Here is an 18,390-nt window from a genome sequence, read left to right on the forward strand (position 1 = left end):
GCCCAGCGGTGTCACGGCGAGACACAGAGAAGGAGGAGGCATCCCCACCCAGACAAGCAGGGCAGCGCAGTCAGTCACAAGCCCAAGGCGACCACCGAAACTTCTTCTCGACGGCACGCGTCCCCCCACGTCGATCATGGCTTTTCGTGCTTTAAATCAGACAAAGCCCAAAGTGGAGCCGAGCCCACAGGTAGACTTCAGAGCGGTGCTAAACAAGAAGAAGACCCCGCCAGCCGCTGGGGCATCTCCCGACAACCACTGTGAAAGCGAAAGAAACACCCGAGCCGAAGAAACTATCGGGCAATATCTTCCTGCAGCCGAAGCAGAGCCCTCAAGGTGAGCAGCCCAAGCCGCTGGATGCCTCCAAAACCGCGAAAGGGCACTTTGCTCCCAAGGTCAAGGAGGCTCCTCCGGCTGTCGCCACCTCTGCGCCCAAGATCTCGCAGGCTCTGTCCGACGCCGAGGTGCTCGAGGGCGAGAAGGTTGTGCTTCAGTGCCGGGTTGTGGGTCAGCCGGCGCCCAAAATCTCCTGGACCGTGAACGGAAAGGCCGTCCGCCCCTCCAAGGACCTCGCAATCTCGCAGGAAGGTGCGCCGTGCCTTGTGTGTGAGTGAGTGTGTGTGTGTTGACGCAACTCGTGCCTTAGTAATAGAGATTAAGTGTGCATATAAGCCAGACCTGAGAAGCTTAGCAGGGTTGAGAATGGATAGTGCTTGGATTGGTGACCACCATGCGAATATGCGTTGTTTTTGGGCTTTAGTGAAAACGTCAATAATGCAGAGAAACACACAATTGTCTAGGATCGCTGCATAAAAATCACGTTTTTCTGCACTGGCCCCAACCTTCGCCAACCCGCATTTACCAGCGTGGCGAAGTATCGTTCGACAACTCTCACTGCTCGCACGGCGCATAGATATAGCTGAAGATGAGACAATGAGAGATGCGATGGCACGTGGTTGAGTCGCGTTTGTTCGTCGATCCGTTCGACGTTGGCGGCGCAGGAGACGCGTGCACGCTGACGGTGGCGAAGGCTGGGAAGGACGTCGCTGGCCAGTACGTCTGCTTGGCCGAGAACTCTGCGGGGAAAGCATCCTGCAAAGCCAACCTCGGCGTGGTCAAGAAACGTACGTGTGTGCAGAGGACACCAGGCTCGCGTAACGGTGGACTGCTGATGCTCATTAGATTCGACTTTGCGGTTTGCTCCCCACCCCCACACCCCAACCGCAGTGCACATTTGCCAGATTAATTTGGAAATATCATGCGTGCATGTTATGCGGTTTTGCCTTGCAACGAATGCAGAATGATTATTCATTCGGATGTTTGTAGGTTTTTTTTTTCGCTGTTTAAATGCAGGAAACAATGTAGAGGTAAAGGTGCATCCCAGCGATGTCTTGTTCACGCTCGTGTCGGCATACAGGGAATTCAGAGATTTCCTCCAGTGTTGAATGTCATACTTGAGTGTTATCAGTTTTAATGTCAGCAAAGGCAATGTCCATTGACTCAAACGTTCAAAACGCGGTTGAGCGGTATAGTCTGATGCTTTGCTTAGAATACTTTAAGGTGCGTTTCATCTTATGTTAACGCAAGTGGCGAGGTGCCATCCATCCCTGTGAGTGGGTGGTCAGAGCAGCCCCTGCAGGCCACCCAGTACAGTCAATAGTGAGCGTGACTTTACTCACAACCTTCCTGGCACAGCGGCGGCGTTTCAGCTGTCATCAGTAAATTACACACACACCACTCTTTTATGCTCGCTCTGGTTTGTGCAAATAAATACTGTGTAAACATGATGGTGAGCACATGTCCTTGTATGAAGAGTATACAATGGTATGCCAAATGAAATGGTCAAATTATCCTTGTTACTACTATGATTATATTATTGTTTTCAGAAGAAAAGAAAGAAGAACCCCCTGTTAAGTCTGATAATGGGGCTCAGCAAATAAAGCCTCGTTTTACCAAGACTCTCCGTGATGTGGAGGTGGTGGAAGGAAGTGCAGCAAAGTTTGAGTGCAAAGTTGAAGGTGAAGTATAATGAATTTTTTATTTTTATTTGAGCAATGCAGCATTAACCGCATATATAAAAACACTGCATCATGGTTTTTAACCGTGATATTTCCTTACCCAAAAACTCTTCACATCAGAGCATAATGAGTTGCGTGTTATTTCTGTTCCCAAACCACGTTAGGCAACCCTGACCCCGAAGTGACCTGGTACAAGAACGATGACGTGATCGAAGAAACGCTGCGAGTGCAAGTGGAGTACGAGGAGAATGGCACGTGCACCCTCACCATCACAGAGGTGTTGGCAGAAGATGACGCCCGTTACACCTGCAAGGCCGTGAACGCGGCCGGAGAGGATTCTTGTTCCGGTGAGCTGCTGGTGGAACTCATGGAGGTGGAAGAAGATGATGGAGGAAAGGAAGAAGACGATGGGGAGAACGAGTAGAGGGCATGATAAGGAGAAGGCCTCTGCTCATACATTTCCACCAAAATGTTGCGCAAAGCAGAGCTCCGAAAGTGAAATAAGATTGTGCATGCGAATTTTAATCCCACCCCTACTAAGCCCAATTGTGTTTTTCGTTATCGTTTTGATGAGTAATATATGTCCACATGCAGACCTTTCTACATTACAATTTTGGTGGAAATGTAGCTACATATAGCCGCTCTGTTTCAACATAATTCATGCTTTAGTTAAATATAGATGAGTGTTTTACTATTCAATGTAGTTTATTCATGCTTTATGCCGACACACAAAATAAAACATGTACACAAGTTTTTTGCTAGTTGGTATCCTTATTGCTAAGCGAGGACAGATATCGCTCGATGTACGAAAGGGATGTGTTCTTCAAAAAACACGCCGCGAAAAACTAAATTTCGAAAATCGGAATCGTTATTCCCATGAATTCAATACTAAAAATAAGGAAATGTGTTTTGGACAGTCATTACAACTATACTCCTAACCTAAAACATACACATATATAATAGAAAAGCAACAATACAGAACAGACATATTAAAAACGATTGAATAACAATGGGTTTTAAACAAATATAATATCTGCCTGTTGGAATGCCTGGAAAGGTGATGTGGATGCGTTACTGTTGCACTGTAAGGATATCGTGATGATGTCACGGATGAATGTTGCAGTCTCCCGGGTGCTTCTTGTTGGATCTCGTGGCACGTGCCATGTGAAATTTCGTTCACGCAGAAATTCGATTTCATAAATCGAAAAGTGTCCATAATTTGACAATTGCGTGAACGCGAAATTTCGTAAATCGAACGTTCATGAATCGAGTGATACATGTATTCAAATAGTTTTGTTATTTTACAATTGAAGATGCTAGAAAATAAACTATGAACAACATTAAAAGTTAAAGGGATTATGTGTAGCCTCAAAGTAAATTGTTTTGAACAAATGTTTTCTATCCATCGTTAAAACGTTAAAAAATATACTTTATGGGTCGTTAAAACATCCAAGATCGTTATTAGATAAACATCTTTATCCCTGAAGGAGGGAGCTGTCATTAATGGGCAGCATTGAGGCATTTTGTGACGCTAAAACACTGACGTTGTTACACTTCTGATTTGCATTGTATCAAGTGGATCATCTTGCTCCTGGCACACCCAGGTACACCATACACAGCTATTCGTATTGCGATATCCCAAACACCCATAAAATGCGACCAAGGTATGCCACTCTTAGCATTAACATGTGCACGTTACCAAACAGCAACCGCAAAATACAGGCACACCTTACCCCAGGGGCAACAGTTCCTAGAACCAGACAGTGCCTGCACTGCTCGAAATACGCACTGGGCATGTCTTAATGCAACTTGCCGTGCAAGAAAATGAAAGTTCACTTATTCCTTTATTGTGTAGACCCCCACACTTTAGTTGTTATTCTCAATTAGCATGGATCACGAAGTATTGTATATGAGATTTTCTTCCTCTGCATTATGTAAGTGAATAAATAAATGAGCATATCAATAATGCATTTAGCTTTGTGAATGCTGTTGTTTTTTCCTTCTGTAACAAACCTGTCGATCAACAATTTTCATTATATAAGCTTCAGAGCTTTGCTGTCTCAACAAAGTAGGTTAGTCCATTGTGTTTGAATTAAACATATAGTCTTATGCATGGACAATATTCCCGTGTCTTGTATATAAAAGTAAACATTTCCCTAAAAGGGGATCTACCGTACACATTTTGGAGAAATGCTATTCCGAACCACTAAATAAAATGATTCTTTAGTCGCCGAAAAAATAAACTGAGTATAAACCCAAATTCCTTCCCAAAGTGTGAAAGCTATTTGCCTGTCTTGTTACCATAAACTGTGAATGAAACGGTGTATATGGTATGTCTAAGACGATACGGGACGATGTGCAATTCGCTTTAAACACAACCGCATTCAAGAACGTTGCTATAAACGTGAATCGGCATAAACCCTACATTAGACACTGTACTTGATGCTCAACAGATGTAACCTAATGTCACTTGCAGCAGCGCAATGCATTACACATTTACAGATCTACAATTTATACAATATTGCTCTTACATTGCGACTTGTATCACTCCATTTTATCATTAAATAATATAATAAGTTCTGCACAGAACGTATGAAAGCAACCAGAGCTAGCTTTGTAAATGTTTATGACAGCAGTAAACAAAGTAAAAATGTATTTTAAGCAATGCTCTACGAGTAAATTCTGTTGGTACAAAAATAGCTTTGTTAGAAATTTATGTGGTCGTATACAGATAATATCGGGGTTTAGATCTCCCACAGTGTAAATGTAAAGAATTAAGCAAGATATCCGTTTAATAAACAGTTGTCATTGCAGTCGTGTAATCCTGGAGGCCAGGCCTTGGCCACCAACAACAGACTTCAGGGACAGTTTTGAAGTCTTTGGCCTTGGCTTTGTGAATCCCACACCAACCCACGTGCATTCCAGAGCCACCTGTGAACGGTGAAAGAGGTGAAGTCGCAACCCTGCCATTGATTGCTCGTGCCAATGCTGTCGAAAGGACCTCCACTCGAGGGAGCTTAAGAGAACCCCTCGAGAGGGTAGTTTTGGTCTACGCTCCCACAGTGGCCTGACGTTTGAGAATAGGTGGGGGTGCCCACACTTTACCTAACCAAATACGACCTGCTTCATATACCAACTCTGGTGTAACCCATTTATACTGCTGGGTAAACGGCCACTGCAACGCGCGCTTTCAGATGCACTTCTGCGGCCGTCTGGAACGCTCCTCCGATTTTAGGAAGCCACTATAGCGATGCACTTTCAAATCAGCTATATTGAAACGAATTTCTTTATGACTGATTTTTTTTGTGTGTTAGTTTGTTGTCCTTCCCCCGTACCACCGATTAGCATGGTTGTCTACGTACGGTGTGAAAGAAGTTTAAAATACAGGGACTCCTCTACTTAGGAACATTCGACTTACAAACTTTCAGAGATACAAACAAACCTGTCCGTATGTCCAGTTAACTTTTCGGACCGAGAGTCGTAAGTTAAACTGCTGCCCAATAGATGGTGGTGGTGGAAGCTACATCTGCAGAACATAAAGAACCAGTGCCATCTATATCTACAAGAAATTATGAAATGCCGTAGAACACGTTTGGAATCGACAGGAGTAAAGTTGGACTTACGAACACACCTCTGGAACCGAACTGGCTCGTAAGTAGAGGAGTCCCTGTACATACAGAGCAGAGATCGCAGGGGCGGTTTCTTCATTAGGGCGATTGGGCGACGCACCACCAATGTCATTCAACCACAGAGTCACGCTAGCCGTCACTGTCAGCCTCTGGATATAGTCCAATCAGCGTCATGTCACGTTCTGTGGAGTACCGCCTCTTTTTGGGCGATTTCACTACGGCTGAGAATCGCCCCGAGTGGCCCCATAGACTTACATTGAAAGATGTTTTTTTTCGAACGGGGGCGCTGCAATGCATTATCTATGGCTTCCGGGAGGGCAAGCCCTAACGTGCTTACGTCATCATACGTGCTAACGTCATCATACGTAAGCACGTTTCATCCAACAATATAATTTATCGCTACCTAGTGGAATCTTTAATAAAATAAACTTGAGTGGTTTGTTTTAATAGTGAGTATATAAACAAACAAGATGTATTGTAAGAGTCACTTTATTTTTCATTAATATTAAAGAAGTGAAGTTGCCTTTACATGCTTAAGCTGTTAATTTATCCATTGCATGGGTGGACCTTATCCTTATCAATCATCCAGACATTTGCCCCCCCTGAGAGATTTTGCAGGAGCCGCCACTGAGAGATCGCAACCGGGTACCCGATACCCGTACCCGGCCGGGTACGGGTACCCGTTTGCGACCCTGGTGCGGCCGGGTACGGGTAGGCCGTGAGTCACTGGTGAGTAACTGTGTGTCACTCATTTCCCAACGTCTTGTCTCTTCTCACAATTCAAGTTCCTAGAATCAACCCACCCGCGCCTGCAACATGGCTTCATCCCAGAGGTCGCAATCAGGTACCCGATACCTGTAACCTACCCGTACCCGGCCGGGTACGGGTATGGTACGGGTACCCGTTTGCGACCCTGGTGCGGCCGGGTACGGGTAAGGAATCAAACCCCGTTTGCGACCTTTGATACAGAGGCGGGTACAATGAACGAATCGTGCACCATTGTTTTAGCCGTCGCGTTGGGAGAGGAAACGGCGAACCACCTGCACTCTCTCTCAATTGAAATGTTTACATGTCACAAAATACACCGTAGAACAACTCATTAAAGGAAGAATAAACATTATTTTCTTTAAAGCGAGACAAAAAAAGTCCAGTAACAAGTTAGATTCCGGCAGTGATTCATCTGTAATCTGCAAATAAAACTCTAGAATATTGGCATCAGGATAACAAAAAAATGTTCAAATGTCTCATGTGCTTGACCAGAATATGCTGCTTAAAGGAATGTTGGGTTTAGATTGTTGATTGCAATCACGTAGACACATTACAATATATGTGTGTTTGTTTACATTATTTACTAAGTACAGCAATTATTTCTTTGTTTATATAGGTTGAAGTCACGCTTGCTGAATACTGCATACAGTGTTGTTCATAATTGTTTAACACTGTTGTGTATGATCCAAGGAAGTACTCGTGATTATTTTAATACAAATAAACTGCGCACGTATATGCAGCACTGCATATCCACACAAACGTACTTACATTATAACAGCTACTGTTGTGAAAAAAAATTTGTTGAGGCAAAATGTAACATTACTGGGGTTTAAGAGACATTTTTGCAGCGAAAACCATCAAAACAGCAAAACTCTAACTTTTATATTATGTATACCCACTCAATAATATTTTACAACCGTAGCAAAAGGTGGGCCCGAAAGTGATCGAATAATAATATACATTCCTTTGTTAATCCACTGCACGATGAAGGCCTCCCAACACCATGTCGGTAAGGGACGTTGTTTGACCATACTTAATCACGCTGGTCATTGTCAGCTGGTGATATGAAGCACATGCACGACTCGTTGAGACTTCACTTGCTTCTGATGGCTCAAAATCAAACTCGGGCCATCCGCTTCATGGCTCACTGTGCTATAACCATTGCACCGATTTTCCCCTGGGCCCTATCACATTGTAACTCGCGTCTTGTGCATGACAGAGTCTCGAAAGTGCCTGCATGAGAAGCCATTTGGCAGCGTTGACCACTAAAGACAGACGTATGGGATGGTTGGCCTGTGAAGTAGGTAATGTAAACACACATGTGTTTGTGTTCATGGCATGAATGCAAGGGAGCCTTTCCACAAAGCAGTTTTTCCAAACTGTACCACCTAGGCAAGCCCCTGTGTATCCAAATATGTATTACTTGGGCAGTGACATGGCCTAGCGGTAGCACGTTCACCGCTTGTTTCAGAGGTTCACGGTGCGAATCCAGTGGCCACCCTGATTATTACTGCGAGTGTAAAAACGATAACAACACGTGCCATCTGCTTCAAGAGTTTTCCACTTTGTGCAGAAATCAGTCCAAATTTACCAAATTAGAAAATTACCCACAATCATCGCCCTCTACTGGCATATGAATGTCCCAGGTCACTCTTAAAATTGTCTTTCTTGAGTTCTCATCAGGTTAAGCAAAATAAAATGTAATCTTCAACTTGTAATGATCTCACCCAAGACCATGCTTGATGACGTTGGTGTGAGAAGGCCTTCACCCAATAAGTTGATAGAGAATTGCTGACGAGGATGTTGATTGTTCTTAGGACTTACAGGCTGCACTTTGATATACGACATGCATGTCGCATTCTCAACAGCCTCCCGTAAGGTTAAATCATAACATTGTGAAGCCCAACTTTTACGAGTAATAATATAATTTGATCTTCAAATACTTGACCCTTCAATATTTGGTGACAGTGTGGGGGCAGTGGTAAACACATATACTCACAATACATATGGGAGTCAACAGAGCAAATTCCCATGCAGGATTTCTTTAATAGCAGGAAATAGCTGATTTGTGATTAGGTTACAGTACACATGTTTTTGGGAAAGTTGAAGTTCTCAGACAGATCACTCTATAACAGCATTCACACAGAGTTGTGGGAGCTTTAATCATTACATTCGATGTGCAGAACCAGGGTCAATAAATCACACCGACCAGGGAATGCACTGACATACAACGTGGTTTCACAAAATGTAAATGGTAATACCACATTCAACACTCACATTATTGTTGTTTACAATAATGATCACCCGATGGCAATACTGTTGACTGAGATAAATAATAAGGTTGTATTTGTAGGTTTACATTTTTTAAAAGCTGAAATAAAACATTTCATGTAGTAGAATATAACGTTGTAATACAAGTTACATTGTGGCCTTACTTACTCAGTCCTTTCTGTAAACGAGCTAGAGTGCTTGAACATAATGGACGTAAGTGGAATTCTTCTCAAGAGAGTCAACTTGTTCACAAGTTTTTAGAGTTGAATTCCAAACCATAGTTAACATCCGTGACGGGTGATGATATCAGAACCAGTTCTGGGTCCTTCTAAAACCAACCTACACTGATGATCTTGGTGAATTCTGGTCAAACAACTTCCATCACTAACACAGCGGTGGATGGATAGAGGGCTGTACATACAGACCATTATTGTTCCTCACTTTAGTGCATAACAATGGTAAGACAAATGTTGTATAAAATGTATCATGAGGAATTTTAATACTGTAATAGATTTACAGCTTTCTATAATCTGCCATAAGATTTCCTGAAACAGGGGCGAGGATATGTTACTGTTCTTTAGCGAGGTGTGTAGAATGTAACGGCGTATTTCCTGTGATATTACATATTAACGGACGTTTTGTTCACATTATATATATACTTTTAAAAAATACTTTAACGAGTAATCTGTATATAATGTCCGTGAGATGTTTCATTTATTTAAAGTAGGAGGGGTATATTTCCTCAGCCTTTTATGCCAATTTGAATCACAAGGTCAGCATCGATGCATTGTGTATGTGAGGGGCTGTAACAATGTTTCTCATTCTTTGAACGATAACACTTTTTGGCACGAATTTGTGGTCAACATCCTGGTGTTAAAATTGACAGAATACCTCCAATCAAGAGGGAACGTGTTGAAACCGAATGCTTCCTCGTATATTCATCAACCTAACGCAACTGCACATATGGTTCACATAGCTGATTGTTAATCTCATGTTACAACGAGTCACATTTTGTGATGTCATGTTTCTCTACAACACATGATTGGAGCAAACATGTATATTTTTAAATATCACATCCCAGACCTTATAATACTTGAGAGCGCTTGTATTTGTATTGGCTCTTTCTACCTTGAAAATCTAGTCATAATTCAATACTGCGTACTGCCTAATAGTGCATGATTGGTGACTGATCAGTTCCTGGCTATTCTAGCGTGAGCAGGGCTGTAATTAAGTTAGACTTGGTTGATATTCAGTTCCATCGGTACATTGGGAAATTATTTTGGCCTTTGAGAAAATTATTTTCGTTTAAAGCAAAATATAACGTGGATATATTTATATATGAGAGCTTGGGAAGACATTTTTACAGGTCTTCCCACTATTAAAAAAAATGATTCTGCGTTTAAATATAAAACCAGAAATGTTAATTAAGTTTTGCAGTACAAATGTTGATCTTGCATAACAGAAAATACTGGAAACACTTTGAATGTTATGTAATAATAATAATAAATAATAATAATAAATATTGCACCTTCTAAAAACGCACGATGCATGGATGACTCAACAAAATATAAAAATGAAATGTATGCTGAAAAACGTCAAATTGTCCTTGCAGGCATTGAAGTGGCAGTTTCTTTATTTTCACAGAAGAGGGGGGAAATATTATAGGTACAATAGAGTACTCTATTGATGTAATTTGTTTAAAGTCCTTGATATAACTGCATCTGAAAAAAGCTATTTTTCTCAGTGGGCCCTACCTGCTAAAATAAAATTGTTTATAGTTTAGTAGTTCGCTTAATATGGCTACATCAAGACATGACCAGAGCACCTGGAATGTGCTCAGTGGAAACTAAGTTAGAATGAGCCTGGAGAGTGCCATGCACAAACGGGTTGTCGCAAGGCTGCAAAATACGTTAGGTGCAAGAGACAGCAGTGAGGCAAACTCTATTGTTATGATGTCTTACTGTACTTGCTCACAAATATTAGCTCCCCGCTTTCATCAACCCTCTCTCACCAGCATGGCGAAGTATGGTCAAATAACCCTCCGACAATCTGCATGGCGTGAGGAGGCCCTCATCCAGCAGTGGATTGCCAAAAGGGACTGTGCGTGTATACCAGAATAGAGATTACAAAATGGTGAGAAAAGACAAACACATGCGATGCATTATTTCACCTGCTGCAACTGTAGACATCCAAACATGGCAGTAGAAATTTCGCTCAGCCAGTCTTGGATCCAGGCCGGGACCCACGACGCCAAGGCCAAGGTAGAGGCCAGGAGCCACAAGAGCAAGGCCGGTGTCAAGGCTGGATTCTCACAGGCGGTCGTCATCAGGAAAAGGTGACGACCGCTTGTGTTGCGATCGAAACGTCGTAGTTTTTTGTTATTTTCTTTGAAGCTATCTTCGTGACTTTACCAAAAGCCCCTAAGAATATAACCAGTAAAAATTTAGAAATGTTATGAAAATTATCTCTTGATTCAAAACTCATTTCTTTAGAACTGCTTTTTGTTTTCAGTTCGTTGTCCTTCCCGCACACCTCCGATTAGCACGTTTGGCTACGTATGATGCGAAAGAAGCTCAACATACGTACATAACATTATGATAAATGACACGTGACCAGTTTGAAAGACCCAAGTACTTGAAGTTCTCAGACTGACACCCGAGGCCACGGCCCCCCACGCCCAGGTCAGGGATGAGACCTGGTCGATGATGGTCTTAAAGCACCAAGTCCCCACTCAACTATGTTAACTTTGGCGTTTTAAATATGTGATCCCCATTCCGTCAATGACCTTGGCATTCACGTAAGAGAATTGTCATGCAATTAAGTGATGTTAAACCCGTAAAAACTCACCCTAAACTTTGTTTTTCAAAGCTAGTGATGGGCTTGGGCAAAAGCCATATATGGAATGAGATTTAAGGAGCCATTAGTGCAAATTAGAATGTGTTTCCTGCTATTTTGCAGTGCAATCCTCTGCTGTTGACCAGGATTCAGGGGCTCTTAAGAGTGAAGGTGTTTGCATCCTTTGGGAGTGAGGAGCTGACTGGCTAATGGCTTACATTCATTGGGGATGAAATACAGTAAGTGCGTATCTGATGAAAACCTAAGTGGGGAAGTAACGTTTAACATGCAGTACGTTTATAATTAAACTAACAGGGAAATGTTGACTTACAGAAAAACAAGTATGAAACTTAGATTTGTTTATTCCACACGAGTCATATTTCTCATAAATACATGATTAAAACTAATTTCACCATTTGTAGTGTACAGAGCATTACGTTTCACTGTAAATGTCTTATGAAATGCAACCCCTATCCTTCTTGTGGGAGATTGGCAACATCACGAATAGAATTTGAAAGAGGTGGCTAAAGGGGATCTGGTCTTGGGTTGTGGGACCCTAGCACAGTGCAACGTCGAAATGTGCCTCCAGTAGGCCAAAGGCACCCACAACTGGGAAGTGGGATATTGGAAAATCACAGCCTCACCAAGGGCAGATGAACCTCCAGTAATCATCACCAGACATGATCAATCCACTGCTGGATGAAGGCCTCCACAAGCCATCACCAATCTATCAAGGTCTCGCAATATAACAATCCTTCTGGTTGCTGCACGCTAAACAATGCCGATGCTTTTCCGATTTAAAGCTTTCGTGACTGCAGGGATTCATCTTCTTGGTTCGTTCGGTAAAGTCACCTGAGGAGGGCTGCTTGCGTTGTGGCCGAAACGTCGTGTGAATTATTTTATTATGTTTTATTTTTATTATTTTATTATTTCCCTTCTACGTGACTTTACCGAAAGAACCAAGAAGATGAATACCGTTGCTCTTAGTCCGCAGTGAAAAAGATCTTGGAAATGCTTCCTCCATTAGGCTGCCACTGAGTCGTTAGTCCCAACCAGAGGAATACAGCCATCGATTAAAAAAAACCCGTGCACATTTGGAAGAAGTAAAAATGCTTTGTTTTATTTTGGGTGGCAGCTTGAAAAGAGTGGTCATCATGCACGTCAAACATGCAGAGCGAATTATAAACATTCCATCCTGTGGGCCAAGTACGGCGAATGCGACAGCTACGGAGTGGTACTGGAGAATAAACAAGGAAAACATATGTTCCATCAACCTTACAGTTGTGGGCATGACCTGCTTCACTTACATTTTCTTGGGAAAATAAGAAGAAAAAAAGGAGAAAATTACTGGTTCCTGTAATTTTGAGCTGGCGTGTGCAATCATCCATCCAGATGTACAATGCATCACAAATTCAGCATACTTATTACAAAAAAAGCTGAGTATACAATCACGAATTGCAGCTTTAAAAAAAACGTTATAATACAGTTTGCTTAACATGGGTAAAGAATTTTACGTATGACTTTCATACATATTGCATACATGACATTAAAACAAATTTAATACTGTATAGTAACTGCCATATTTTTGGATGCCAAGTGCTTAGCAAGCATTGCTTAAGACAGAGTTTATCATATTCTGAACCGTTCCACCCCATTACGGGACGGGTTGATAAGGTGAATGCATTTGCAAGGCGACTGATGAACGTGGAGGGGTATAGCATAGGTTGGGCGTGTGGACTAGAGCTTGACAAACTGTATTGGTACATTAACCACGGCACGCCAAAAGACGTGTCTCTCCGATATGGTTTTGAGTTGTGCTGTGTGTTGTTCGGCATTACGTCCGACGTTTCACTTCAATTTCTGAACGACCTGTCCGTGCAGCGAATTGTTAGACAGCATATAAAAACATATCAGAGTGCTATGAAAGCACAACTTCGAAAACCTACACAGTTGTAGACTCCCTTACTTTCTAAAAAAAACTAAGTCTACTCGTTTTTCTTAGTTGTATTTGTGTGGCATATACTGCAAACTGGAGAAGAGGGATGATGTGTGTCTTGGGCATTCGTCATGAACACTTCACAACAGGAAACAGCTTTACTACTCAACTTGCATTGAAAGTGGACACAACCCACACGAACAATGACTTGCACGTCACCAAACAGATCCATAGCGCCCTCTCATGGAATATTTTTGTACAGTCATACAAACCAAAGCACGTGTTCATATTTAAAACAAATGTCATTTTAAGCAGGTGAGAGCCTATGTATGTATGTTGAACTTCTTTCGCACCGCACGTAGCCTCATGGGAATCTTTATTTATTTGTTTATTTAGGGCGTGGGAACTGGACAGAAGGTATTTATGAATGGATATATTAAATATATTTGCATTACTATTCAGTTGGAGGTTTTTTTTTTATTTAAACTTTAAATCTGACATTTGAGGTACAGAACGAATACAGAATCATCAGCAGCAGACATGGTCAATCCACTGCTGGATGATGCTCTCACTAAGCCGCTGCCATCATACAGAATAAGCTCATCTTTCAAATGTCGCCATTGGGGTTTTAATGTCATCGATACAGCTTGCAGAAAACACAAGTGATGTGATTCCCCCACAGAAAATACCAGTGGAGAATTTAACCAATGACATGTCGAAATTAGTTCAGAGGAGAACCCACTCATGACTGAGCTATGCAAGCTGCTAATACAGTCAACGCATATTATCGTGACACGATAAAATAAGTGTTTACGTTACAGAATGACTTGTTTGTATTCCACATTCATTACAATGATGCTACAAGTATGGTTGTTCAACAATAACTGATCGATAACTGTTCTCAGAATCGATTATCGGTTCCGACTTATTTAGGAATCTAAGAACGTTCACCAGGGGAAATTTAATAACAAATACACGGATTGGCATGCGCGAACGTTCAAATGGCACGGTGGCTTAAGTCACATCGTGGCACAGTATTATTTTGTTACAGAAACGAGAAATGAGGACACATTTTGTCCTTGTTTCTCATTAAAGAGGTAAGGTGCAGCCTTACCATTACTGGCAGCGCTTGACTTACGCACGTGTTACGTTCCTAAGACCCGTTTGTATAAGTCGATTTGTTCGTATCTCAGAACTCAATAATTGTTCATCAGGTCAGTGTTATAGAATGTGTTAAGGTTCAACACAAAAAAATATTCATTGTTAAACTCATAAATAAGAAGAACTAATTTACATTTGCATGTAATACTGTAATCAATACTGTGTAGTAAATAAAAGATAAAGTAAAGTAACGTTAAAAGGGTAAAACAAAAATCTGTTTTCATTTAATTTATTTTGAAACCTGGTGCTGGCTTGCTTGTCGGTTCAATGTCGTTGTGTATCACGCGGGATGCAGAATCGCTCCATGGAACAAAATAGCTCCACGGTTCGGTTCGCAAGTATCATCGAACGTTTGCAAGTCGGATGGTTAAAAATAATGACATCTTATGGCAGTTCGTTCGTAAGTGCGGATGTTCGTAAGTTGGACGTTCGTATCTCGGTGACTCGTGGCAGGGCCTCCAGTAGAGGGAGCTGCAGATCAACTTTTACACGCCTATCAAACGTCTTGAAAGAGATGGAGGAGTTACCCACACTCTACCCCACCACACGCAACTTGTCGATAACTGCGGTGTACGCATTTATATTGCCGGGTTGACAGAGATGGGGGCGGGGGATTTAATAAACCTGCCGCATTGTTTCAACTGCCGCTCCTGGAGATAGCATGGACCGGCTTCCTCTGGATTGCAAGTCCGGTGTATTGACCATCGTTGCACCACGCCAGCTTCCTTGGTTTCTCAGTGAAAAGATAAACGTGTCCCGTTTATTGCTAGACGTATATATGTGCGGCAAACCGGTAACCGTTTTTTACTGGTTTCTTTCATGCAGGTCAAGGTGATGCAAAACTATTTTAATACCCATAGTTGTAAATAGCATAGATTTAGAATTTGCTGTAAAACTGGCAATATGGGCAGACCTCGCTTAGTGCTCAAGATTCGTTCCTGGAGAAGTGAGTGCGAATTGAATCAGCACTAAAATAGGTTATTATACCATTGTATATATGGGGATGTGTTCCCGACAGCAGTATTTCTTACGTATGAGCAATTTAGGAGGGGCTTCATTGGGGTATCGGTAAAAGCGATAATAATACAAATGGTAAACGTTATTTTACAAATATAAATACTATATTACATCAATATTATGAACTATACTCACCAACGTACCCAACCGATGCTCACGACACACATCCAGATGACCCTCACCCACCTCGATCCACCTAATCACTTGAATTTTAGCATCCAAAGGAAAACCTTGACACTTTGGCCACATTTCCAGCGCTAACACCTGCAGGCCTTTCCCCAGACATTAAGACCAAGGCGTCGACATATGTCTCTTCTTCGTTCGTTTGGATGACGTAGATGCAGAGCAACAACTACAATTCCATCATCAGGTGGTCGTGCCAAACAACCGCGTAAGAGACAGGCGGAGTGTATCGCTGTGATGTCTCTTGCATATTTTGGGGACCGTGCATCACCACGAATCGTCATAATAAAATCGCCGGTGCTGGTCGCTCTCACTGACTGAAGTGAATGTAAACTAGGATGGTGGCAGGTGCGTTTCCTCGATCAGTGCAGCGTGTTCTTGAAAGCGACTTTTGGATTCTCTTCATTTTTTTCGGAATAAATGTCGCCATGTAAAAGAGCGCTATAACGAATCAGCGTTCCATGGGAGCATTCTACAGTATCAATTATACGAATATATCGACAGAGGGCAGCAGAAAGCCATTTGAATGCTACCAGAAACGAACCTAAATGTGTTGTAGGTACAAGCTTAGCACAAGACTATATAAGACCAGCGATTCCGACACTTTCATCCTGCAGCACCCTCTAGTTAGAAAATAAATCAGTTAAATAGTTATTTCAGGTCATTGCCCTGGCCTCAATAAGCACGCAGTAGCATGTGTTACGACGCAAACTCGCAAATGTGTTGATTGAGACTTGTTCACAGACGAGATCCTGAGAGCCTGGTCAAAATATATTTTAGGCAGAACCCAGGGACCAGACACTACCACAAATGTTCACAGTCTGACCTTGCGCCAAAAGAATTAGAAAATGTTTTAATTCCTCAGAGTAGACTTAGCAGTGACGTTTGAGAGAGTGGAAAGCGCCACTAATCTCATGAGACCCTGGTAATATCACTTGTTAAAACGCCTCGATGGCCCATGATAGGCTAGGCGATATATAGTTTTAAGAGCATTGTCTGCATAGTCACAAATAGTAGTTTGACTAAGTAGTTACAGTAATATACAGCAATATCCCACAAACGCATAGTTACAGCCTAGCTGCACGTTCAAACTAAAGTACAAAGTGATTTTTTTTTCAATGGAATGACCGCCTCGCTGTGTAATACACTACAAAGCGAAGGTTGATATGAGTTAATCTGGCAGACGTGGGAGCTGTTTCCATGGTGGTATGATTGGCCAAAGTGCTCAACAGACTGCACACATTCCACAGTCTCAAGCTGTGATTAGGAATTCCACCATGTGGGCAGGAACATCTGTCACAGCCCTGACCTGGCAACATTTAAAAGGTATCGTTAACAAAGTGCAAAGTTTCCATGGACTCATGGCCCCTCACTCGCTGAGCAGGCACAGCTGGTGGTCCCATTGAGCTCGGTTTGTGTGATTTAAGCCAGCGCCACTTCTTTTTCCTTAGAAATGGAATACCATGCCAAAAAGCATGCTTCCTTCAGGGATGTGTGCTCAGTCGAGGCAGCGTATAAAACCGAGCCGAAAAATGGAAACCAGAGTTAATCACTCATGTTCATGAACCGAAACCGAAAAATAAACCTAAATTCAACTCGTTGCTCCTGGACGAAAGCAAAGAATATAATGGATCCAGTTCCCGGTTTTAACCGGTTTACATATATAAAATGTTCAGTATATCGGTTTAAAGTGAGAATGGCCGTGATGCCTCGGCCAAGTTCACGGTTATTACTACGCAGAAGGGGGCCCACTCGGTGCTGTTCTGCAGAGAGACAAAACTGCACCGAGCTGGGCACCGGGCACCAGACGACGAGGTGAGAAAGGGTGGGCCCTCTCTGAGACACGGACACTCAGATCGAGACACAGGACACAACACGGACAGAGACACGGCTCGAAGACGACAATGTTTCTGATTCGATTAAAGCAACATTTCTTTCCATATTTCACATTAAAATTACAATTGAAAGTATGAACTGTGGAGCGTTATCCAGAAAAGAATCGGTAAAAAATAAGGGTAGTGGTACATTTGACACACGCTGTGCAATGTTGATTGATTTGTTTAATTGTCTATTAACGCAAGCCCGAGCCATACCCAAACATGTATCGGTTTGACTCCCTTTCGGGATGTAACAATCCCTTAGAACTATAATCAGAATATGTATTTATAGTAGTTAAATCCACAGTTAAATTGATGCAGTTTCAAGATTCTGAACTGCTATTTTATTCAAAATTATACATTTTTTACCGTGTTTTGAAATGTTTTTAGTTTTACTTTGCATTCACACTTCAGTATTAGCCAATTCACTTACATATACAGTAATTGCATACATCGATAAACACTGAATCTTACACAGACAATTTGATGCATGTATTTTGAGCCGACGTAGAAGTTCAACATACATTATGAATGATTATTTAATTGAGATTAATCGATGCATCCTTATACCCTCATTATCAGCGTTTCCTCCCCCAGAACATTAAGCAAAACGTATGTCATGGACGATTTTTTATTATTTCATATTTAATCATTACAAACATTTTCCTGTGCGTTGTTTAGAATGGGTAAAAGTT

The 18,390-nt window shown here is 42.0% G+C and overlaps 1 protein-coding gene across 1 annotated transcript; it reads left to right on the plus strand.

Annotated features, from left to right (window-relative positions):
• Window positions 1–212: 212 nt before the first annotated feature.
• On the plus strand, window positions 213–3,988 carry LOC133346231 (myosin light chain kinase, smooth muscle-like; the record flags this gene model as incomplete). Its single annotated transcript, XM_061557770.1, has 4 exons — window positions 213–588; window positions 1,002–1,124; window positions 1,887–2,018; window positions 2,183–3,988. Coding segments are annotated over 4 exons (891 nt in total), but the record flags the coding sequence as incomplete, so codon positions are not given.
• Between the last annotated feature and the right edge of the window lie 14,402 nt (window positions 3,989–18,390).

The sequence above is a fragment of the Lethenteron reissneri genome, chromosome 23, assembly GCF_015708825.2.
Source record: "Lethenteron reissneri isolate LAM-NWPU_2019-01 chromosome 23, ASM1570882v1, whole genome shotgun sequence".
Classification (NCBI taxonomy): Eukaryota; Metazoa; Chordata; class Hyperoartia; order Petromyzontiformes; family Petromyzontidae; genus Lethenteron; species Lethenteron reissneri.